At 44.9% G+C, this 15414-nt stretch overlaps 1 protein-coding gene and 1 pseudogene across 4 annotated transcripts in view; one reads left to right on the top strand and one right to left on the bottom strand.

Moving 5' to 3' along the window:
- The window catches only part of INO80 (INO80 complex ATPase subunit), a 168772-nt gene that overhangs the window by 32111 nt on the left and 121247 nt on the right, over positions 1 to 15414 (top strand). For 3 of the 4 annotated variants that reach the window (XM_059712805.1, XM_059712640.1, XM_059712721.1), the window contains exons 2-5: positions 3763 to 3948; positions 4180 to 4349; positions 4441 to 4508; positions 9132 to 9320. In XM_059712805.1, coding sequence (XP_059568788.1) covers positions 3806 to 3948; positions 4180 to 4349; positions 4441 to 4508; positions 9132 to 9320 — 570 coding nt within the window. In that variant the 5' untranslated portion in view covers positions 3763 to 3805. The remainder of the gene's footprint in view (positions 1 to 3762; positions 3949 to 4179; positions 4350 to 4440; positions 4509 to 9131; positions 9321 to 15414) is intronic. The other variant, XM_059655721.1, reaches the window with a different exon arrangement.
- LOC132213120 (DNA-directed RNA polymerases I, II, and III subunit RPABC1-like) lies at positions 9764 to 10582 on the bottom strand (annotated as a pseudogene).

Here is a 15414-nt window from a genome sequence, read left to right on the forward strand (position 1 = left end):
TGTGACCTTCTTTGTCTCTTGTTATGGCCTTCTTTTGAAGGGAGGGGGAAAGAGAGAGAGAAACATCAATGAGAGAAAAGCATTTGTTGGCTGCTTCTTTCATGCCCCACACTGGGTATCGAACCTTCAAACTGGGCATGTACCCTGACTGGGAATTGAACCCGTGACCTCTTGATTCAGTGCTCAACTACTGAGCCACACTAGCCAGTCCCAACTATATTCTTTTTTTTCTTTTTCAATATATTTTATTGATTTTTTTTACAGAGGAAGGGAGAGGGATAGAGAGTTAGAATCATTGATGAGAGAGAAACATCGATCAGCTGCCTCCTGCACACCTCCTAGTGGGAATGTGCCCGCAACTAAGGTACATGCCCTTGACCGGAATCGAACCTGGGACCCTTCAGTCCGCAGGCTGACGCTCTATCCACTGAGCCAAACGGGTCAGGGCCCAACTATATTCTTTTTAAAAATTATTTTGGCTATTCTGGTTTGTTTGTGTTTCCATATAAATTTGAAGAATCAGCTGTCAATTTCTGAAAAAAAAAAAAAAAGGCAGTAGACTGCTTAGATTTTGATAGGGATTTATTGAATGTATATATCCATTACAGGAGAATTTCTAACATTTCCATAAGTAGGAAGATTATATTAGGAATTTTAAAAAACTATAATAAAAAGAAGATAATACAAAATAAAGATACTATAGTTTTGCCATTCCAGTGTGGCTCAGTGGTTGAGCATGGACTTATGAACACAGTTCCTTAAGACAGGCACATGCCTGGGTTGCAGGCTCAATTCCCAGTAGGGGGCGTGCAGGAGGCAGCTGATCGATGATTCTCTCGCATCGTTGATGCTTCTATCTCTCCCTCCCCTTATCTCTCTTAAATCAATAAAAATATATATATTTTTAAAAATATACTAAGGTTTCTTTGAACAGCATATACCTTAGTTTGTTGGATAATGAAGTTTATTTTTAAATTTATTATTATTGAAAGTATTACAGATGTTCCCTTTTTTCCCCCATTGACCCCCTCCATCCTACCCTTGCCCCCTCAGGCCTTCACCACATTGTATGTGACAATGGTTTATGCATAGATTATGAACTTTTAAAACATTTACCATTATTGAGTACTCATTGTGTATCAGAGGATAATCTAATTGCTCTATATTATCTCATTATTTAATCCTGGCTCAAGCTCTTAATTTTTTAAAGATGGAAAATTGATATAATGATTGTTTCTCTAATGAAGATATTCTGACTCTAACATTGTCTTAAACAACTTAAATTAGCAAAGAGAATGCTCAGGCTATACTATGTTTCTTGTCCTCACTTTTATTCTTTTTGCTCCAGTCTTCTAAATTATTTCTAAATCTTGTACTTCGTGGCATGTTTACAAGGGATGTAAAGTACTCTGCCAGTATATCTATTCTCTTTTTTTTTTTTTTTTTTTTTTTAATTAAATCTTTATTGTTCAGATTATTACATTTGTTCCTCTTTTTTTTCCCCCCCATAACTCCCCTCCTCCCAGTTCCCGCCCCACCCTCCGCCCTCACTCCCCACCCACTGTCCTCATCCATAGGTGCACGATTTTTGTCCAGTCTCTTCCCACATCTCCCACACCCCTTTCCCCCCCAAGAATAGTCAGTCCATTCCCTTTCTATGTCCCTGATTCTATTATAATCAACAGTTCATTCTGTTCATCAGATTATTAATTCACTTGATTCTTAGGTTCACTTGTTGATAGATGCATATTTGTTGTTCATAATGTGTATCTTTACCTTTTTCTTCCTCTTCCTCTTCTTAAAGGATACCTTTCAGCATTTCATATAATCCTGGTTTGGTGGTGATGAACTCCTTTAGCTTTTCCTTATCTGTGAAGCTCTTTATCTGACCTTCAATTCTGAATGATAGCTTTGCTGGATAAAGTAATCTTGGTTGTAGGTTCTTGGTATTCATCACTTTGAATATTTCTTGCCACTCCCTTCTGGCCTGCAAAGTTTCTGTTGAGAAATCAGCTGACAGTCGTATGGGTATTCCCTTGTAGGTAACTGAGTTTCTTTCTCTTGCTGTTTTTAAGATTCTCTCTTTATCTTTTGCTCTTGGCATTTTAATTATGATGTGTCTTGGTGTGGTCCTCTTTGGATTCCTTTTGTTTGGGGTTCTCCGCGCTTCTTGGACCTGTAAGTCCATTTCTTTCACCAGGTGGGGGAAGTTTTCTGTCATTATTTCTTCAAATAGGTTTTCAATATCTTGCTCTCTCTCATCTTCTGGCACCCCTATAATTCTGATGTTGGTACGCTTGAAGCTGTCCCAGAGGCTCCTTACACTATCCTCGCATTTTTGGATTCTTTTTTCATTTTGCTTTTCCGGTTGGATGTTTTTTGCTTCCTCGCATTTCAAATCATTGACTTGATTCTTGCGCTCCTCTGGTCTGCTGTCGGGCGTCTGTATAATATTCGTTATTTCAGTCCGTGTATGCTTAATTTCTCGTTGGTTCCCCAATATAAGATCGAGGGTCTTATTAGTTTTCGTGTAGATCTCATTAAGTTTATCGACAGCTTCTAAACAGTTCTTGAGAGACCTTAAAAGTGTGGTTCTGAACTCTATTTCTTCCATTGACAATTTTGTCCTGTTTCTTTGTCTCCGCATTTTGTTATGCTTCCTTGGTGTACCCCCTAGTGGTCTTTGTTCGAAGTCTTATAGTTAAATCTTGATTGTTGTAGCTAATTCCAGGGAGGGTTTGACCTCCAGGCCAAGTGGCTATGAGAATCAGCTGTGTCAGCAGAGAGAGAACTTCTGTCCTTTAGGGAGGTGCTAATCTAGCCTTTGCCTGAGGCTATCCGGTAAATGCCTCTGTGCAGGGCTTGGGCGGGGCGGGTCGCACAGGATCAACAGGGTGGGCCGGAGAGAGCAGTTATGGCAGCTCTCAGTCCTGTCCCCAGGGGCTCTGCCTCTCTGAGTCCTAGCACCCGCTGCAAAGCTGGGAGAGAAAGCTGCACTCGCTCTGACCGAAGCCAGACAGTCCCGCTTCTCCCGTTTGAGTCTGGGTCCCTAAAGACTCGCCCGGATCTGGTGCTCAGAGTCTGCGACTCCCTCCCGATTGAAAACAACAACCGCGCCCTCCGCCGCCAGCCGGCTCCGCGCACTCCGCACCTCAGAATTTGACTTCACCACTGCGCCTCCTCTGAGTGTCCGTGTGCGTTTCTCTTTCCTCCTAGTTGTAGGACTTCCACTCAGCCAGCGTTCCTGTGGTTCTGGGTGATGTCCGTTCCGTGTTTTAGTTTCACTTTTGAAGTAGTTGTTCAAAGCAGCAAACTCCGGCGTTAACCTATGCCGCCATCTTGGTTCTCCTATCTATTCTCTTGTAACACATCACACATATGTACAAATGTAAATATAAAATGAAAAAAGGGAGCAGCTGTTTGAAGGTGATGTGAGGTGTATAACAATGAGCTTGTGGTATGGATTTGGATTAGTGTTAGTAATTGTTCATTGTAGGGCACAGAGAAATGGGTATAAATTGTAAAGTATTGTTTCAAAGAAGTGTAGTGTGAATTTTTATTGTGACGTGACATTTTTTTCTGTATTTTGATGTTCTCATCCTTTTAACTTCTGCCTTTGCATTACAAGGCAGTGCCTATTGTGAGCTTTATAATGATCTTTCTATAGACAAGGTTTGATTTCTTTTGACATTTATAAAAAGCAGTTATGATAACGGGACAATAATAGTATTTCATTTTTCACTACTTATCTCCATTCTACAGCCGTGCAGTCAGAGACCCTTGTGCATGAAGACAGATTTGTTCTATGGCCTCGGAGTTGGGTGCCGGGGACGATGGCGGCTGCACTGAGCTGGCAAAGCCCCTCTATCTTCAGTACCTGGAGAGGGCCCTCCGGTTGGACCATTTCCTGCGACAGACATCAGCCATCTTCAACAGGAATATTTCTAGGTATGTTAATCCATCTTTCCTCTATGATGTTTAGTCATTTTTCTGATTCACAGATTTTAGGGTTAAAATACTTCATGATTTTTAGCATGTTTGATATATTTCCTTTCAAATAAAACAGTGAAGTTTTTCAAATGATCCATTTCTCCTATAAAATGTTCAGCCTACTAACCATAAATTATAATATTTTGCTGGGTCAGCCCTGATTGTGTATTCACCATTCTTAATTTCTAGTGATGAAAGTGAAGATGGGCTGGATGACAGTAATCCTTTATTGCCCCAATCTGGGGATCCCTTAATACAAGTTAAGGAAGAACCTCCAAATTCATTGCTTGGTGAAACTTCTGGAGCAAGCAGTTCTGGAATGTTAAACACGTACTCATTGAATGGAGTTCTACAGTCAGGTCAGTGTGGTGTGAGATCCCTCTTGGGACTATCAGTTCTTCTGGGGTAGTCATCCTTTGATTTTATTATTCTTTATGTTTCTTTACACAGAATCAAAAGCTGACAAAGGGAATTTATATAATTTCTCTAAGTTGAAGAAAAGCAGGAAGTGGCTAAAGGTAAGAGAAGACAGAATGTTTAGAATTCAGTTAACCTACTAACAGTAAGTAAAAGGGAAAGATATTGATGCATTCTGGCACATTGGCAGAGATTTTTATAGACATGAGTCTTTTTTCTGGGTGTGGTTTTTTGAAGAGATTGTAGACAAGAATCTAGAAGAATGAAGTTTGTTTTAGTAAACATTATTGAGTACAAATATCTCTATATATAAGAGGCTAATATGCTAAGTGTCCCCTTGGGAGTTCAACCGGGAGACCAGGAGTTCAAGCGCTTGCTGTGACGTGTGCTGACCACCAGGGGGCAGATGCTCTGACTGGTAGGTTAGCTTGCTGCTGGGGTCCGGTTGATTGGGACTGAGCGAGACGGGCTGGACATGCTCTGGAGCCCTCCTGCAGTCTCTCCCTGGCTGGCCAACCTCCCGTATCCTTCCCCTACCCCGATCGTGGGTGGGTGGGTGGGAGGTAATTAACCAAAGACCATCCTATATAATAAAAGGTTAATATGTAAATAGACCGAATGTCAGAATCACCGGTTGCTATGATGCACACTGACCACCAGGGGGCAGACGCTCAACACAGGAGCTGCCCCCTGGTGGTCAGTGCACTCCCACAGCAGGTGCACAGCTCAGCCAGAAGCCTGGCTCACGGCTGTTAAGTGCAGCCGCGGTGGCAGGAGTATCTCCCACCTCCATGACAGCACTAAGTATGTCCAACCACCATCAGTCGAACATCCCCCGAGGGCTCCTGGACTGCCAGAGGGCATAGGCCAGACTGAGGGACCCCCCCCCCAAACCCCCGCAAGTGCACGAATTTTGTGCACCGGTCCTCTAGTATTAGATAAGATCCTTGCCCTCACTGGCTCATATTGTAATTGGGACATTCAATCTACTTTCATCTGTTCTTGAGTAGTTTATTCACTCACCAAATGTTGATTAAGTACATCCTATGTGCCAGATACTGTTGTTCATAGACAGAATTCCTGCCCTTGTGGAGCTTACATTCTAATGGAGGGAGGCAGTGAGTAAGCCTGTAAACAAATAAATAAATATGGCTTTAAAGAAGTAACATTTTAACAATTTCTGAATGATCAGAGAGAACTGTGTGAAGGTTTAAGATGTGAGCATTTCAATCAGAAGGAATAACTGCAAAAGTTCTGAGAAAGAAAGCAACTCAGTATGTTTGAGGGAGAAAGAAAACTCCTATACCTGGAGGACAGTGAATAAGTGGATGGTAGAAGATGAGGTTAGAGAACCTGATCACTTAGGGTCTTTGTACACCATCTCAAGGAATTTGTATTTTACTCTAGTTACAGTAGTAAGTTATTGGAGTCTTTATAAGCAAGAGAGTGGTTCAGTATGGTTAAGATGCTTATAAGATTACTGTCAGCCGAAACCGGTTTGGCTCAGTGGATAGAGCGTTGGCCTGCGGACTGAAAGGTCCCAGGTTCGGTTCCGGTCAAGGGCATGTACCTGGGTTGCGGGCACATCCCCAGTGGGAGATATGCAGGAGGCAGCTGATCGTTGTTTCTCTCTCATCGATGTTTCTAACTCTCTATCTCTCTCCCTTCCTCTCTGTAAAAAATCAATAAAATATATTTAAAAAAAAAAAAAAGATTACTGTCAAACTGAGTTAAGGATAGCATTTCTTCTATTGAAACTAATTTTTCTCTATTTCATACTTTTCTTGTGAAGAATGGAAAGTAACTTAAAGGTATTCTTTTATTATTATCATCACTAGGGGCCCGGTGCACGAAATTCGTGCACTGGGTGTGTGTGTGGGGGGGAGTGTCCCTCAGCCCAGCCTGCCCCCTCTCACATACTGGGAGCCCTCAGGCGTTGACCCCCATCACCCTCCAATCGCAGGATCGGTTCCTTGCCCAGGCCTGATGCCTATGGCCTAGGCGTCCGGCCCGGGCAGCGGGGACCCACAGCTGCAGCGGCCCCACGATCGTGGGCTTCGCTTTAGGCCCAGGCAAGGGACCCCTAGCTCCTGGGACTGCCAGCTTCGACCGTGCCCAGCTCCCATCGCTGGCTCCACCCCTACTTCCTGCTATCACTAGCCAGGGCAGAAAAGGCACCTGATTCTCCAATCATGGCTGGGGGGCAGGGCAAAGGCGGCCTCAGGGCCGCCTTTGCCCTGCCCCCCAGCTCTTAGCTCCCCCCTGGGTTTCCGATCACTGTCAGTGGCAGGGGGCTTCTTCCTGCTTTCCCTTTCGCCTCCCTGCATTGTGCCTACATATGCAAATTAACCGCCATCTTGTTGGCAGTTAACTGCCAATCTTAGTTGGCAGTTAATTTGCATATAGCCCTGATTAGCCAATGAAAAGGGTAGCTCGTACGCCAATTACCATTTTTCTCTTTTATTAGTGTTGATTAGGCCCTTTTAAAAACTCATGTGCAAAAGTCCAGATTGCATCAGCTCAGTGAGGCTGTAAGCTGTTGGGAATTCAGAAATCTTTGTTTAGCCATCACATATTTTTTAAAATATTTTTATTGATTTCTGAGAGGAAGGGAGAGGGAGAGAGAGATACAAACATCAATGATGACAGAGAATCATTGATTGGCTGCCTCCTGCACGCCCCCTACTGGGGATCGAGCCCACAACCCAGGCATGTGCCCTGGACTGGAATTGAACCTGGGATCCTTCAGTCCGGAGGCTTACGCTCTATCCACTGAGCCAAACCGGCTAGTGCTAGCAATCACATTTTTAAAAATCAAGATAAAATTCACATGCCATAAAATCTACCCCTTTAAAGTATGATTTAGTCATTTCTGGTATATTCATAAAATTGTGTGCATCAATCATCACTGTCTAATAACAGAATATTTTCATCACTCCAGAAAGAAACCTCTGTACTCATTAGCAGTCGCTCCCCATTCTCTACATACTCAGCTGCTGGCAAACACTAATCTGTTTTCTGTCTGTAAAGATTTGCCTCTTCTGGGCATTTCATATAAACAGAATATCATATAATATGTTGCCTTTTGTGTCTGGCTTCTCTTACTTAGCATAACATTTTCAAACTTCATTCATGTTGTGGCACATATCAGTACTTTATTCCTTTTTATTGATGAATAATATTTGATTATCTGTATAATACTACATTTTGTTTATCCATTCATGAATGAATTTGGGGATTGTTTCTTTATTAGCCATCACAGCTTGCTTTCTATATTCTTTTATATCCTTCTAGAGGCCCGGTGCATGGATTCGTGCACCGGTGGGGTCTCTCGGCCTGGCCCCCAGGGATGGGGCCAAAACTGGCTCTCTGACATCCCCTGAGGGATCCGGGATTTCGAGAGGGTGGTTCTTCAGTGATGCACCCCGGAATCGGGCTCCCTCCTCTCTTCTCCCAATATTATGTCATTTTCTGTATCTGTCTTGGTTCTTTCATCTAACTTTACCCTAAGTTTGGAGGTAACTGATGACTTGTGGGCATTTAGCTGCAAAATTCTATTAGCAAACAGGATTTACTAAGCCTGGAATATAGTCGGCCTAGGGCAGGACCCTGCTTAATGTCAGGCTCCTGCCCAGGCCTCTCCACCCAGGCAGAGTCCTGTGGCGGTGGGAACCTCCTTCTCACCTGAGCTGCTCCTTCACTTTCTTCTTTCCCTAGAGGTTGCCTGCTGGCGCTACTGTCCACCTGAAGGAGGGAAGCTGCGGCCGGTTTCCCAGCTGAGTGTGGTAGCGGGAAAATTCACTGCCTCCACTGGAAATCGATATTAAGCGGGTGGGCCAGCATGGGCTTTAGATGTCGGGGCCACAGCCAATAAGTCCTGCATGTCTCATCATTTACCTAACTGAGTTGAAAATTTCTGTAAGGGCCAGAACCACGACCTCTGCAATGGGCTAGAGGCCAGGTGGGAAGCCAATGGGCTAGAGGCCTGGTGCATGGATTCATGTACTGGTGGGTCCCTTGGTCTGGCCTGTGGGGATTGGGCTGAAATCAGCTCTCTGACATCCTCCGAGTGGTCCCGGATTGCGAGAGGGCGGTTCTCGGGTGACGCACCTTAAAATCAGGCTCCTTCCTCTCTGGTTCTGGGTCACCCGAGGACCGCAGCTACCAAGTCACTGCAGCTTGGCAGCTCCTGCATTGAGTGTCTGCTCCCTGTTGGTCAGTGTGCGTCATAGCTACCGGTCAGCTGGTGGGCCGGTCGCTTAGGCTTTTATATATATAGATAGGTATTTTTTTGTTTTGTTTTTGCTTTGGTATTTGACATTTAGTTAAACTTATATATATAGTGTAAGTAGTTAGTAAAATCTAGCTTTGTTGATGTTTATAGCATTTCCCATGTTTTAGTGCTCTTTAATTTGTGTGTACTAGGTTTAATGGGTATCCTTTTGTTTTTCAGTTGGATTGGCAAAGAGTAGTATAAGGGAAACTGGAATGACTGCCCTCTAGCTGTTTTTGTCATTGTTTTAGGATCTGGAAAAAAAATGCTTGTGTTGTCTTGGGGTGGTGAACACACAGTACAATATATACAGATGATGTACTACAGAATTGTACACTTGAAATCTATTAATTTTATTAGCCAATATCACTCCAGTAAATTCAATTAAAAAATTCTTGTATTGTAAAAGGAATTGTTTCAAAGCAGAAGTTCCATTTCCTCCCTTTTTCAGAACATTCTGCTAAGTGATGAATCCAGTGAGGCAGATTCTCAGAGTGAAGACAATGATGAAGAAGAGGAAGAAGAGGAAGAAGAAGAGGAGGAGGAAGAACTGAATCTCAGCAGAGAAGAACTTCATAACATGCTGCGGCTGCACAAATATAAGAAACTTCACCAGAATAAATATAGTAAAGACAAGGAGGTAAGAGTTTCAGGAGACATTGCAGACCTTCATACTGGGTATTTACCCTCTGGGTATATTCATTGAAGATATATACATATATATATATTCCCCCCCCCCCCACTCAAAACACCTTTAATGTAAAAACACCCAGCGTCAATACCAACTCAAATCCAGATGTGTTTTAATCTCCCTGCCTGCTGACCTCAGAGTGCTCAATCTTTCAAGGATAGGGCCATTGTGAGAGGAGCACAGAGAATGGAAGCTGGAGGTGGGGGCTTACCCGAAGACTCGGACCCAAGTCCCATTTGTGGGGAGCCAGCTTGGAGTGCTTGGGGGGATGGCCAAGAACCTAGGACTGTCTTGGTTGCTGGTTGGCTCACTGGCCTCTCCTCAGCATCTTGAGGAACCATTACACAGGATCCCAGGTGGGGCTTAGTGTCCACGTGAGGCCACAGGGAAGGCAAGCACGCAGTCTGCCTTGGGCTCCAGAGGAGCAGCAGGTAGATTTCCAGGGTTGAGCAGATAACAGCAGGGCAGACCGCCAGCAGGCCAACTGCCTGAGTAAGGTGGCTACAGTCCATTTGTCTGTCTCCCAGGGGCTGCTAGGGGGTAGGCTGGCTACTGTACCAGCCGGTACATCATGTATCTGCCTGTGGTTTTGCTGGGCCGCATGATCTTCACTACCTGCCCCTGCTTTATCCCAGAGTAGTACGCACAGGGTCTCCAGCCTGGATCCTGGGCAGCTGGTTTTCTTGGAGTTTATATCTGGCCAGCAGCTCTGTCACCTCCTCCTTGGTCATGTCGACATGCTCTGGGACCAGCTTGTGCTCTGTGATGTTGATGAGCAGCTCCTGCTGCAGAAACAATTCCAGGATGTACTTGGGAGCCATGTCGACCAGGAACTGCTTAGTGGAGGGTGTCATGCCCTGCTGCACCACAATGAGGACTCGGGTGATTTTTTCCTTCTGCATGTGTTGTCAGTACACCTTGATGGTCTTGATCCCCGCCTTGGGCTCCTCTGGGAAAAAGACCAACATCTGGTCAATGGGGTCATCATTGTGGGCCACCAGCACCATGAGGTTCGTGCGCTGTGGCCATCCTTCACTTGGCTTGTCCCCAAACTGGGCCGTGAACTCCTAGTGTCTGGTCCAGCTCATCCTGAGTCACCAGGTAGCCTAGGTCATGGCACAGCTGAATAATTGTCTTGCGAATCTTCCACAGCCAGTATGTCTCTTTCTCATCATCCATGCCTACCGCTGCTCACACTCACTGTGCCTGTGCTGGCCAAGACCCTTGTGACTGTGCCTCCAGATACATCATTTTAACTTTATATTTAGACTGGAGGCCCGGTGTATGGATTTGTTCACCGGTGGTGTCCCTCGGCCTGGCCTGCAGGAATCGGGCCTAAACCAGCTCTCCAACATCCCCCGAGGAGTCCTGGATTGCAAGAGGGTGCAGGCCGGGCCAAGGGACCCCACCAAGATTGGCGCTGAAGAGGGCTCCAGGGTGTGTCTGGCCTGTCTCGCCCAGTCCTGGTTGGGGGCCGTCTTGCCCAGTCCCAATCTGACTGATCGGGGCCGGCCTTTCCGGGGAGGGTTCGCGGGAGGTTGGCCAGCCGGGGAGGGACCGCAAGAGGGCTCTAGGGCGTGTCCAGCCCGTCTCGCCCAGTCCCGATTGGCCGGACCCCAGCAGCAAGCTAACCTACCGGTTGGAGCATCTGCCCTCTGGTGGTCAGTGCTTATCATAGCGACTGGTCGAAAGGTCTAACGAACGGTCGGACACTTAGCATATTAGGTTTTTATTATATAGAGTGGTGTTGGTGGTGGTTGTTACAGTGATACCTTTATTGAAATATATTTCACACACCAAAAAAATTCAGTCGTCTAAGGTACACAGTTCAGTGGTTTTTAGTATATTCATAGAGTTGTGTAACTATTATTACTATCTAATTTAGATTATTTTCTCACTCTGAAACGACTCTGTTTTCCTTAGCTGTTGCCCTCTCCCCATTGTCTCCATTCCTCTCAGTTCCAAGAAGTCATGAGTCCACCACTTGTCTCTATAAATGTGTGTATTCTGGATGTTTCATACAAATGGAAAAACATGTGTCCTTTGTATTAAGCGTCTCTTAACATAATGTTTTCAAAGTTTATGTTGTAGGCATAAATCCATACTTTGCTTCTTTTTATTGCCAAATAATATTCCATTGTATGGACATATCGTATTTTATTTGCATCAGTTGATGAACTAATTGGATATTTTTTTCACTTTTTGGCTATTATGAATCATACCTACAATAGAGTTGTTTCCACTCTAAGCTGTTATGAGTGCTCCTGCCATGAACATTTGAGTTCAAGTTTTTGGTATGGACATGTATTTTCATTTCTCTAGGGCAGTGGTCGGCAAACTGTGGCCCCTTGAGTATGGCTCTTCCACAAAATACCACGTGCGGGCGCACACGTACAGTGCGATTGAAACTTCGTGGCCTCACTCAGGGGCCAAAGAGCCGCATGTGGCTCACAAGCCGCACTTTGCTGACCATTGCTCTAAGGCAGGGGTCCTCAAACTATGGCCCGCGGGCCACATGCAAATACAAATATTGTATTTGTTCCCGTTTTGTTTTTTTACCTCAAAATAAGATATGTGCAGTGTGCATAGGAATTTGTTCATAGTTTTTTTTTAAACTATAGTCTGGCCCTCCAATGGTCTGAGGGACATGAACTGGCCCCCTGTTTAAAAAGTTTGAGGACCCCTGCTCTAGGGTATATATATCTAGGAATCACTGGGTCATTGGGGAATTTTATGCTTACCCTTTTAAGGAACTGCCAGATTATTTTCCAAAGTGACTACACCATTTTGAATTTATTGGGTTTTTGTTTGTTTGTTTTCAATACATTTGCTCCTTGGAAGTGTTTCTATCTTGAAAAAAACTTATCTTCTTCATATACTAACATTAGATTGATATAGTTTTGTTTTATTTTTTAAATATATTTTTATTGATTTCAGAGAGGAAGGAAGAGAGAGAGAGAGAGAGAGAGAGAGACAGAGAGAGAGAGAGAGAGAGAGAAACACCAATGATGAGAGAGAATCATTGATTGACTGCCTCCTGCATGCCCCACACTGGGGTTTGAGCCTGCAACCCAGGCATGTGCCTTGACTGATTCATAGGTCAGTGCTCAACCACTGAGCTATGCTAACCAGGCAAAGCCTTCTGATTTTTGACAGAAGTGTAGCACTTTGTACATAATGGATAATAGCATATTTGAAGATCTAAAGACTTTACATCAGTTAGTTAAGGTCCAGAGTTAGTTCAGAAAACTTTGGATAATATGCTAAAGGCAATAGCCTGTAGAAGTGATAAACAGATATCTGACTGTTTTGATTAAGATGAAGAGTTTCTCCTTAAGGTACAGTGTTAATGCACTTGGTGCTTGAAATATTTGTGGTTTATTAGTATTACTAGAGGCCTGGTATGCAAAACTTTGTGCACTCGGGGGAGTCCCTCAGCCCGGCCTGTGCCCTCTCACAGTGTGGGACCCTCAGGTGATGTCCACTTGCCAGCGGGGAATAGCCCTAAGCTGCAGTCGGACATCCTTAGCGCTGCTGAGGAGGCGGGAGAGGCTCCCGCCACCACTGCTGTACTGGCAGCCATCAGCCTGGCTTGTGGCTGAGCAGAGCTCCTCCTGTGGGAGTGCACTGACCACCAGAGGGCAGCTCCTGCATTGAGCGTCTGCCCCCTGGTGGTCAGTGTGTGTCATAGTGACCAGTCATTCCCATTCGTTCTTCTGTTAGTGTCCGTTTGCATATTACCCTTTTATTATATAAGATAGAGACCTGGTGCACGGATGGGGGCCGGCTGGTTTGCCCTGAAGGGTGTCCCGGATCAGGGTGGGGGTCCCGCTGGGGTGCCTGGTTAGCCTGGGTGAGAGGCTGAGGGCTGTTTTCAAGCTGGCCACACCCCCTTCAGGGTGGGGTTCCCCACTGGGGTGCCTGGCCAGCCTGGGTGAGGGGCTGATGGCTGTTTGCAGGCTAGCCACACCTCCTTCAGGGTGGGGGTCCCCACTGCGGTGCCTGGCCAGCCTGGGTGAGGGGCTAATGGCTCTTTTCAGGCTGGTCACACCCGTGGGCTAGAAGCAGGTATCTGGGATTTATTTATCTTCTATAATTGAAACTTTGTAGCCTTGAGCGGAGCCCGGAACCAGGGGCAACCCAGGTTCCTAGCCCCTCCTTGAGCGGAGGCCACGCCGGTTGGAATCAGGTATCTGGGATTTCTTTATCTTCTATAATTGAAACTTTGTAGCCTTGAACAGAGCTCAGGGCTGGCAGGGCAGGCGGGAAGCTTGGCTTCCTCCATTGCCGGGGGCAACACAAGCCTCCTGTTCCCTCCAGCTCTGTGGCCGCCGCCATCTTTGTAATGGAGTAAGGGAGTAATGGTTAATTTGCATATTAGTCTTTTACTAGATAGGATTATTATTATTTTAAATAAATTTTTATTGATTTCAGAGAGGCAGGGAGAGGGAGAGAGAGAGATGGAAATGTCAATGATGAGAGAGAACCATTGATCAGCCTCCTGCATGTGCCTCCTGGGGATCGAGCCCACATCCCTGGCGTGTGCCCTTAACCAGAATTGATCCCAGGACTCTTTAATCCACAGGCTGACACTCTATTCACTGAGCCAAACCATCTGGGGCTATTTGTGGTTTTTTGAATTGAAAACATTCATATGGAAAAGTTCACTGGTTTTAAGTATACAGCTTGATGATTGCTCATTTAATTTTTACCTTTGACAGGTGACCTTGTAATAGTTCTCTTCTATTCTAGTTTGACTTCTTGGAAAACTCATTTGGCCATAATCCAGGAAAACATTTGACATTGGAATACCTAATTTTAATTTATATTCATATTTATCCATTAGTAATAATTGTGATGGAATTAATGTGAGCTTTGGAGGTCAATTTAAATGAAATGTTTGAAAGTATTAACTACTCCCTGGAAAGCAAAAGGAATTATCTGTATGTTATAATTCTGGCAACATAGGCACTGTTCATAATATTGTCAGACTCCCTTAGTGGTAGATGAAGATAGAAAAGACTTGAAACAATGAAGAATTGGGATGGCTGGTGACTGTTTGGACCAAATATAAGACTGAAAGCTAGAATAAAGGGCATCAAAAACCTTGGAAAATCTGAGGATCTATTCGTAGTAGAAATATGGTTTATATCTTGTTGATGAATTCCAAGAGGAGATCTTTCTGCAAAGAATTACTTGCCTCAAATACAAGGTAGAGCAAAAGTAGGTTTACAGTTATATATAGGCAAAGCACAGTTTATTCTTGTATTATTATTTATTGTATTATTCATGCACCGGTGGGGTCCCTCTGCCTGACCTGTGGGGATCGGGCTGAAATCGACTCTTTGATATCCCCTGAAGGGTCTCAGATTGCAAGAGGGTGGTTCTGAGGTGACGCTCCCCAGAATCGGGCTCCCGCCTCTCTGGTTCTGGTGCGTTATCCGAGAACGGCAGCTGCCAAGTCACCGCAGCTTGACAGCTCCCGCATTGAGTGTCTGCCCTCTGGTGGTCAATGCGCATCATAGCTACTGGTCGGGGTATCTGCCCTCTGGTGGTCATTGCATGTGATAGCTATCGGTCAGATTGTCGAATGGTCGCTTAGGCTTTTATATATAGACTAGAGACCTGTTGCATGAAGAGATTCATGCAATAGGCCTTCCTTCCCCAGGCTGCCGGCAATGATTTCCCTCTGGTACCCTCTACCCAGGCCTTCGCTCCGGGTGCAGCGGAGAAGCCAAGCCTGGAGGCTTCTCCGCTCCGACCGCAGCAGAGAAGGCAAGCCTTTTCAGTCTTCAGTCATCTTTAGTCTTCAGTCATCTTCAGTCTTCGTTCGGGTGGAGCCTTCAGTCTTCACTCCATGCCTGCATATGCAAATTAACCACCATCTTTGTTGGGTTAATTTTCATATTCATCCTGATTGGCTGGTGGGCATAGCAGAGCGACACCAATTTGCATGTTTCTCTTTTATTAGCATAGATAATTGTGTTATTCATATGAACAAATGTAAACCTACTTTTGATCCACCTTGTATGTGTCAGAACTA

The sequence above is a fragment of the Myotis daubentonii genome, chromosome 1, assembly GCF_963259705.1.
Source record: "Myotis daubentonii chromosome 1, mMyoDau2.1, whole genome shotgun sequence".
Taxonomy (NCBI): Eukaryota; Metazoa; Chordata; class Mammalia; order Chiroptera; family Vespertilionidae; genus Myotis; species Myotis daubentonii.